This window comes from Danio aesculapii, chromosome 5 (genome assembly GCF_903798145.1).
Source record: "Danio aesculapii chromosome 5, fDanAes4.1, whole genome shotgun sequence".
Classification (NCBI taxonomy): domain Eukaryota; kingdom Metazoa; phylum Chordata; class Actinopteri; order Cypriniformes; family Danionidae; genus Danio; species Danio aesculapii.
In genome coordinates, this window is record NC_079439.1 from 68,541,966 (window position 1) to 68,552,307 (window position 10,342).

General features: G+C 36.3%; 1 protein-coding gene across 1 annotated transcript; it reads left to right on the forward strand.

The window, feature by feature from the left end:
• The first annotated feature begins 960 nt into the window (after window positions 1-960).
• Window positions 961-8,000, forward strand: sebox (SEBOX homeobox). Its single transcript, XM_056457105.1, has 4 exons — window positions 961-1,066; window positions 3,310-3,512; window positions 7,231-7,314; window positions 7,512-8,000. Exons 1-4 carry the CDS (start codon window positions 961-963, stop codon window positions 7,998-8,000), a joined length of 882 nt encoding a protein of 293 aa, XP_056313080.1.
• The last annotated feature ends 2,342 nt before the right edge of the window (window positions 8,001-10,342 follow it).

Genomic DNA, 10,342 nt, shown 5'->3' on the forward strand with positions numbered 1-10,342 from the left:
TAAAAAGTTGCTTAATTTACTTATTTAAAATGAGCTGAAACAACACAATTCTTGAGTTTTTTGGGGGGGGGGACAACTTATTTATTGTATGTTCAATCCACTTAAATTTGTAAAAACTAATAACCCAGCAAGCATTTTTTTTTTTGCGTTTAATAGATGTCTAATAGACGTCTAAACATAGTCCAAAAGTAGACTAGTCATCACATAAACATAAATGAATGATTACACATTTAAAGTCTGTCTAATCTGTCTGTTAGACGACTAGTCTAGTTTTGGGCTATTCTTAGATGTCTATTAGATTTTCACTGACAACCCAAGCCTTTAGCCTTGTTTTAGCCAAGCTGATACGTTTAGATGTTTATTAGACGTCTAATAAACACAAAATTGTTTGCTGGGAAGTTAACTTAATTCCTTTATGTTGCCTCAACACAAATCCATTGTGTGTTGCATACTTTAATTATACGCTATGCATTCTACTTTCATATTGTGTAAACGTGCAGTAAAATAGCCTACTTTGATCCAACACCTGTGTAATTATTTTAATTTTATATTTTTTAAAAACAGGCAGGTGAAATGTGTGCTTTATTTGCCTGATAAAGGATCTGTGACTGTGACAGACATCGACAGGACGCCCATTAGACCTCAATCTGAATCTCTGCTTTCCTGTCCACTGATAATATACAGGAGATGGACGTGGAGTTGCCAGACATGCTCGCAGAGGGATTACTTGACGCGTTTGCATGTGGGGAGGGGGGATCAAAGTTGAAAGCTTTTTTTTATTCTTCATCGACGACACCTTGAAGGGCGAGACAGGAGCGGGCGGGTGTGAAAGGGGTCGCGTATATGAGGTGGATTTAAAAGCGCCCTGAATCAGTTCAGCGTTGGACGTGGAAAGGATTGGATGCGGACGACTGCGCGTTATATCTTTAAGCTTGTTAATTTTTCTGCAGAATCAGGAACATGGCGTTATTTTTTGACCAGTCGTTTGATTTAGGCCTAGTTCAGAAAATTAACGTGGAGACAGAAAGTGATTTTATTTTCAACACAAATATGCTTCAGTTTACAGGTAAGTTGGATTAAATTCTACACGGTTATGATAACAAATTATTTTATGTTACTTTAACTTAATTTAATAAGTTATACAGGTTTCAAGTAGATTTTTTAGTTATACTAAGTTCCCAGCAAGTATTTTTTGTTTTAAAAGATGTCTAAACATAGTCGTCTTGGCTAAAACAAGGCTAAAATTGGGCTGTCAGTGAAAATCAAATAGACGTCTAAGAATAGGCCAAAACTAGACTAATCATCAAATAAAGAGAAATTGATGACTACAAATATAAAATCTGTCTAATTGATGACTAGTCTAGTGTTAGGCTATTCTTGGATGTCTATTTGATTTTCACTGACAGCCCAAGTGTAGCCTTGTTTTAGTCAAGTTGTCCACGTTTAGATGTCTATTAGACGTCTATTAGACGCTGGGTTTAACAAATATTTTTGGTCAGTTTGATTGATTTAAGTTTGAGATTACTAAAAAAGTTCAATTGATTGAACTAAAAAAATTCAAGGCAGGAAGAATTTAATAAGTTTATCAGGATTTAATAAATGTTTAGCTATAAAACGTAACATTTTTAGTAATGTTTTTTAATGTAATATCTAAGTTGAGATGACGAAACAAGTTCATTTGATTCCACAACAACAACAACAAAAAAAGACAGGAATAATCTTTTACAGTGAATTTTGCATGGTTATAAATTATTATTGTGATTACTTTTTTTTCTAAATTTATTTAGGGAATAAATTTTAATCCAATATGGCAACCTGTATGGGTTAGAACTGTCGCCTCACAACAAGAAATGTCGCTGGTTCGAGTCCTGACAGGGTCAGTTGGCATTTCTGTGTGGAGTTTGCATGTTCTCCTCATGTTCGTGTGGGTTTTCGCCAGGTGCTCTGGTTTCCCCAACAGTCCAAACACATGCGCAATAGGTGAATTGAATAAACTAAATTGGCCATTATGTATATGTGTGAATGAGAGTGTATGGATGTTTCCCAGTACTGGGTTGCAGCTGGAATGGCATCTGCTGTGTAAAACATCCTTGATAAGTTAGGGGTTCATTCCGCTGTGGTGACCCCAGATGAATAAAGGGACTAAGCCGAATGAAAATGAATGGCAACCCATTTACATTTAATATGGACTATATGCACACCTTATAGCTATACATGCATCTATTCCATTAGGTACTAGTATCTAATCAGCACACATTAGACTATGTTAAAGCGGTAGTTCACCAAAAATTAATATTTACTCAGCATGACAAGAATGTTAGGAAAAAAACAGCCATTGATATCTATTGTAGATAGATCAATATGTCAATAGCTGGTTTTCCTTCTTGCCCAACAGAAGAAAGAAACATTTTTGGGTGAACTGGGCGAAAATTTGGGGTAATATTTTTGGGTGAACTGCCCCTTTAAATTCTTAATTTACTAAAAACATTTTTTATTATTGATTTCTACAATGACCATACTGGCTCAGGTTTTAGATAACACTAAAAAGGCAAAAATGACACTAAACAAGTAACAAAGAACTGCTAGTGTTTAATAAGTACTATGACGATTAACAAATATATAGTGTTTATTAAAAAACTATATAGTCACAGTTGGAATACATAGTCAGAACTGAATATCTGATATCTGAATGACAGATCATGTAGATCTCATTGACAAAGAAAGAGTATATCTTGTGACATCTAAATAATAATGTTATATTTATGCAAGTAATGGTATATTTAATACGTAATAGTATCTAATGTAGTTCTAGCTCCTAATTGAGTAGATACTAGCAGCTAAAAATAAATAAAAGTGTAAAAAATAGTTAAAGGATTGTAATAGTGGTGGCACGGTGGCTCAGAGGTTAGCACTGTCGCCTCACAGCAAGAAGGTTGCTGGTTTGAGCCAGCTGGCATTTCTGTGTGGAGTTTGCATGTTCTCCCCGTGTTGGCATGGGTTTCCTTTGGGTGCTAAGGTTTCTCCCACAGTCTAAAGACATGCGCTATATGTGAATTGGATGTAAGTTGGCCATAGTGTTTGAGTGTGTGTGTGTGTATGGGTGTTTTCCAGTGCTGGGTTGCAGCTGGAAGGGCATCCGCTGTGTAAAACATATGCTGGAATAGTTGGCGGTTCATTCCACTGTGGCGACTTCTGAAAAATATTCGACTAAGCCGAAGGATAATGATTGAAGGAATAGATTCTAATTGTTAAATCAGTACACTTCCATTTTCTCAAACACTTTACTAAACAAGTGACTTTATTCCTTAGGTGTGACGACCAAGCACATGCTGTCCTCTCCTGAACTTGACAGAACAGGCCACGTTGAGGGTCAGAGGAAAAGAAAGAGGACCATTTTTAGCCGAGCTCAGTTGTCAGAACTGGAGCGTGCTTTCATGATCACACCGTATCCAGACATCACACTGCGAGAAAGACTGGCCGCACTCACGCTGCTTCCAGAGAGCAAGATTCAGGTAATAAATCTCAAGAAAAACTACAGAATATCACAGATTTGATTTGAAAAGGATTAGTTCAACTAAGACCTGAGACCTTCGATTAGCTTCAGAACTCAAATTAAGATATTTTAGATGAAATCCTGGAGCTCTCTCATCCTGCATAGACAGCAAGGGTCCAGTGACTTTTAAAGTCCAGACAATGAACTAAAATATTATCAAAACAGTCCATGTGAATTCAGCTTAGCGGTTGAACGATTTTAGATTTTTGGACGTCGACTTTTATGTTATTAAAGTCGAGCCGTCATCGACTAGTCGCTGGTGACATCATCAATAAAACACAATTCAATTCAATTCAATTCACCTTTATTTGTATAGCGCTTATACAATGTAGATTGTGTCAAAGCAGCTTCACATAAAAGGTCATAGTAAATAGGAACAGTGTAGTTCAGTTTGTAGTGTTTAAGTTCAGTTCAGTTTAGCTCAGTTCAGTGTGGTTTAATAATCACTACTGAGAGTCCAAATATTGAAGAGCAAATCCAACGATGCGCAGCTCTACAGATCCTGAACCATGCAAGCCAGTGGCGACAGCGGAGAGGGAAAAAAAACTTCACTAAAGGCGGAAGTGAAGAAAAAAAACCTTGAGAGAAACCAGGCTCAGTAGGGCACGACCATTTTAATTTCTCCGCTGGCCAAACGTCTTGTGCAGAGCTGCAGTCTCAGTGGCGGAGGCTGGAAGCTGGCCTCAGCGAAGACGCAAATGTTTTGCTACACGCCACGATTTGCGATTTATTTGCAGGAAATATATTCACATGCTGTTTGACAGCTCATAACACACTGCAAAAGCAATGCAACATAACCAATGACTGATTTTATTGCAAAACAAATGCACTGTCGACACTTTCATTTCGTTAATAATGCAACATTAGCACCCGGGCTAATTTTAAAGCTAAATAAATGCAGTGAGCACATTGATCACTGCACGTTCTAGTAAGAATGTAACAGTAACAGATATTTTAGTGCAGATGTAATGCATCCGTCCTCAGCACACAGATTCATGTGAAGTTATTCATAACATAACGCACGAAAGACAAAGGCTATAACGTTAAGCCTTATTACACTGTCAGAGACTTGCTCAGACGCACATTTTACCGCTATGATAGTGCGCGCTAAAAAGCTGCTCAAAATCCAGCTTTAATCCAGCAGTTACTGGCTCATCTTGGTTATCAAGCGTCTCCTCGCTGCACATCTTCAACACGTTCACTGGGGATGATGTTGTTTGCACACGCTGTGGAGTTTGTCACACCTCCGCAGCTGCGCACTTCACGGTTTCAGTGCACTTCACGAATCATTCACAAAATGTGTCTGCGTCTACACTTCGCAAAGGGCAACAGCCAATAACATTACTTTTCCAGCGTTGCAGCAATGTGATTGGCTAGCATATGCTCTAGGGCATGGATGTCAAACTCAATTTCTGGAGGGCCGCAGCCCTGCACAGTTTACTTCCAGCCCTGCTTCAACAGACTTACCTCTAGGTTTCAAACAAACTGAAAGACTTAATTAGTTTGATCAGGTGTGTTTAATTAGGGATGGAACTAAACTGTGCAGGGCTGCGGTCCTCCAGGAATTGAGTTTGACATCTCTGTTCTAGGGTATTTGCATGGAGCTATCTAACTGGCATCTGCTAGATGATTTAAAGTTCACTAAAAATTCACGTGAATTTTTAACGCTGACATAAGGAAAATAACATTTAAAAATTACTTTAAATAATGCAAGGGCAGTTTCATTTGGTGAACAACCTTAATGTGTTAAGCTGCCATGTAATTCAGGTCAAAATGCACATGATCTGCGCAGCACGACTTGTCAACTTCAGTCAAAAAGCGTCACGGCAGAGCATTAAAGTCGATTAGTTGACTAGTCGGTGCAACCCCTACTTCAGTGGTTCAACTGTAATCGTACCCTATAAAACCCAACAGTCAACTTTATCAAATGAAATGAGTGTAGTTAACTTAAAATTGACTGAAAGTTAATTCTACTCATTTGAAAAGAGTTTTGAACTCAGTATTGAAGGTAATGAGTTCATTAAATACCTCATTACTTCAACTTAAATGAAGTAAGTTCACAGTACTCATATAGATTAGTTTTTAACTCAAATGGTTTGTAGCAGTCGTTTTCCTCAAACTGTTTAAGTTGCCTTAACTTATTGGGTTTTACAGTACTCAGTTGGTTTGAGTTCTCTTCATTTGTTGGATTTTTACTGTGCTCAAATTGCTTCGTTTACTCAAATGGATTAAGTTCACAGTACTCATTAGGATTATCTTTTTAACTTAAATGGTTTGTGGCAATCGAGTTCCTCAAATGGTTTGAGTTACCAGTGTACAAGTTGAGTTTACAGTGTACAAAGCTCCACGAACACATTAGTTGTGCAAAAAACTGTAAATATACAACTTTGTTCGACCTATATCTTCTATTTGAAGCTTTGATTAGAGTTGACCCACTGTAGTCACATCGAATGTTTTACTATGGCCCCATTTACACTGTCAGGTCTTGATGCCCAAGTTTGATTGGTTACCTATATCTGATTTATTTTGCCTGTCCGTTTACACGTTCTTTTAAGTGTGACCTATATCCGATTAATGTGTTTGCATTTGCCATACAATTTACGACGTCGTGCATGCATAAAGGCGGGTTCTAGCATCTGCGCCACACTAGCCACAATAGAAGAAATTGTCTTGCTTTTAGCTCTGCGAAATATGCGAAGATCGCCCAATTTTAAAATAATTTAGAGGCTGAGGTGGAGGGAAAGGGTCGTTATCGCAGGTTGTGTCTATGGTTTATATATGTTTCCTCCACCATTCAGAGGAATTTGTGGGAACAAGAGAGATCTCAGGTCTGGTGGGAGCAAATTGTGGCATCGGACCACTTTCCTCCATGTTTCCTCTGTTGTTGTCGTTTACCGCGCACGCTCTTCCTTCTACATCATTAAATCGCAGAGAAGTACCACATTGTTGCAAGTTTAATGACGTACAAAACAGGATGCCTCAATAAATCCGATCTGCCTCTTTACATGATAGTCACATTGTCACATATCCGATTTATATCTGATTTATTTCCACATATAAAGAAGGCCTGAAACCGTTCTCTGAACCTCCAGCCTGATCTCACGAGGAAACGTAAGTATTTTACGTTTTGTCAGTTTAGTGGCTAATTCGTACCAATTTGTATGAGTTCAGTTGTATGAAAATGTACGATTTTAAAAAGGAGGCGTGGCTACCCAACCCCACCCCTAACCGTCATTGGGTGATGAGCAAATCGTACTAAATTGTACGAATAAGATTGTACGAATTGATACGAATTAGCCACTAAATCAAAAAGTTACGAATTGCTGTGAGATATCCGAATGCATGTTTTTTTTTTTCATATTTACACAATAATAGAACAGATCCGATCTGTGTCACATGAGCAAAAATCGGAATTGGGTCACATTTAACTGGCAGTGTAAACGGGGCCTAAGTTATTTTCCTTTTCTGGCCCTTGAACGTCTCTTGACCATTGCTGTCTCTGGAGGATGAGAGAGCTCCAGGATTTTATCTAAAATGTCGTAATTTGTCTTCCGAAGACAAACAAAGGTCTCAGGGGATTGAAACCATATCAGAATGCAGTAATTAATAACAGAATTTTCATTTTTTTTGCCTCAACTAATCCTTTAATCTGTCTTTGTTTTGATATTTCCTTCCAGGTATGGTTCCAAAACAGACGAGCTCGCAGTATGAAAAGCAAGAAACTGATTACACCCGTCAACAGGAGGAGTCCAGCCAAAGTAGTATGCATACCTACTGGTTACCTTACATTTTAAGCTGAATCAAATTAAACCTTATGAATTATATTACATTAAACTGACTTAAAGCATCTTGTGTAACTTATAAAATTAAGTTAGAACATGATTAACTTAGTTTAATAAGTTACAATAAACTAAAAACACATGTTGTCATGACTAATTGATCATATCCTTTTTTACAGTGTACTTTTCCAGAAACCAATCCCGATTTAAACCTCGAACAAAGCCCAGAGGCCAACAAAAGCTTGCATCATCATCAGCAAAGCCTTATTAGACAGACTCTGAATCCCTGGCCTCAAAATCGTCCGCCCATTTCTCCAGACCTACCAGAAGTCCTGCAATGGGCAAACAGAAACTCTGAAACACCTGGAGATTCATCTTTCTCCAGCTGCCCATCGGAAAGGATCCAACATCCGTTTCCGAACCAATCCAGCAGTGTTTGGCAGATGAACTGCTTTGCCGCTCACCCTGAAGGCTTGAAATCTTACTGTACTTCCAGTCAGGCTATGTATTCCTCCATGTCTGTTGATCAAATGATTCCTGCACATCCAAGCAGTTTGGAGGAAGCTCTGCAAAGACAGGCTTTGACACATTATCCGCAGACATCACTGGGAGATATTTCTGACCTCATCTATAAAGCAGCTGTGGTCACTAATCTGGAAGACTGCTAAACGCTGGAGTATCTCACATATAGACTCTTTTGTAAAATATGTTTGCTTACTGGAACTGACTCATGTCTGTAGTTGTAGTTGTATCAAAGTCAAGTGAAATCTGAAAACCTATACCCATTGACTTTCATAGTATTTGTTTTTCCTACAAGGGAACTCAATGGTTACGGGCTTTTGGCTTTTGTCATAATTTATTCTCCCTTTACTTGTTTCAAACCTGATTGAGTTTCATTAATCTATTAAACACAACGTAAGAAAACCTGTAACCATTGACTTTCATTGAAATATCTTTTTGGGTTTCAACACAACAAGATATTTAGAAGAAATCTGAAAACCTGTAACCAGTGACTTCCATAGTATTGTTTTTCCTACTATGGAAGTCAATGGTTACAGGTTTTGAAGCATTCTTTAAAATATCTTCTTTTGTTTTGAACTCATGAAGGTTTGGAAACACATGAACGAAAGTAAATAGTGAGTAAATTGTAATTTTGGGGGAGAAAAATGTCTCTTTAAGAGGGAATTTCACACCAAAATTAAAATTCTGTCATCATTTATTCTCCCTTTACTTGTTTCAAACCTGATTGAGTTTCTTTAATCTATTAAACACAACGTAAATAACCTGTAACCATTGACTTTCATTGAAATATCTTGTTTCAAACCTTTTTGAGTTTCAACAAGATATTTAGAAGAAATCTAAAAACCTGTAACCATTGACTTCTATAGTATTGTTTTTCTTATAAAGAAGTGAATGGTTACAGGTTTTGAAGCATTCTTTAAAATAACTTCTTTTGTTTTGAAGTCATGGAGGTTTGGAAACACATGAAAGAAAGTAAATAGTGAGTAAATTGTAATTTTGTGGTGGAAAATGTCTCTTTAAGAGGAAGTTTCACACCAAAATGAAAATTCTGTCATAATTTACTCTCCCTTTACTTGTTTCAAACTTGACTGAGTTTCTTTTATCTATTAAACACAACGTAAGAAAACCTGTAACCATTGACTTTCATTGAAATATCTTCTTGTTTCAAACCTTTTTGAGATTCAACAAGATATTTAGAAGAAATCTGAAAAAAAAAATAGTATTGTTTTTCCTATGAAAGTCAATGGTTACAGGTTTTGAAGCATTCTTTAAAATATCTTCTTTTGTTTTGAAGTCATGAAGGTTTGGAAACAAATTGTAATTTTGGGGTGAAAAATGTCTCTTTAAAGGGAGATTTACACCAAAATGAAAACTCTGTCATAATTTATTCTCCCTTTACTTGTTTCAAACCTGTTTAAGTTTCCTTTTTCTGTTAAGCACAATATAAGATAGTTAGAAGAAATTTGAAAACCTGTCACCATTGACTTCTATAGCATTTGTTTTTCTTATAAAGAAGTCAATGTTTACAGGTTTTGAAGCATTCTTTAAAATATCTTCTTTAGTTTTGAAGTCATGGATGTTTGGAAACACATGAAAGAAAGCAAATAGTGAGAAAATTGTAATTTTGGGGTGAAAAATGTCTCTTTAAGAGGAAATTTCACACCAAAATGAAAATACTGTCATCATTTATTCTCTCTTTACTTGATTCAAACCTGATTGAGTTTCTTTCATCTATTAAACACAACGTAAAAAAAAAACATGTAACCATTGACTTTCATTGAAATATCTTCTTGTTTCAAACCTTTTTGAGATTCAACAAGATATTTAGAAGAAATCTGAAAAAAAAATAGTATTGTTTTTCCTATGGAAGTCAATGGTTACAGGTTTTAAAGCATTCTTTAAAATATCTTCTTTTGTTTTGAAGTCATGAAGGTTTGGAAACAAATTGTAATTTTGGGGTGAAAAATGTCTCTTTAAAGGGAGATTTACACCAAATCGAAAACTCTGTCATAATTTACTCACCCTTTACTTGTTTCAAACCTGTTTAAGTTTCCTTTTTCTGTTGAGCACAATATAAGATAGTTAGAAGAAATTAGAAAACCTGTAACCATTGACTTCTATAGTATTTGTTTTTCTTATAAAGAAGTCAATGGTTACAGGTTTTGAAGCAATCCTTAAAATATCTTCTTTAGTTTTGAAGTTATGGAGGTTTGGAAACACATGAACGAAAGTAAATAGTGAGTAAATTGTAATTTTGGGGTGAAAAATGTCTCTTTAAGAGGAAGTTTCACACCAAAATGAAAATTCTGTCATAATTTATTCTCCCTTTACTTGTTTCAATCCTGTTTAAGTCTCCTTTTTCTGTTGAGCACAATATAAGATAGTTAGAAGAAATCTGAAAACCTGTAACCATTGACTTCTATAGTATTTGTTTTTCCTATATAGAAGTCAATGGTTACAGGTTTTCAGCTTTTAACAAAATATCAAT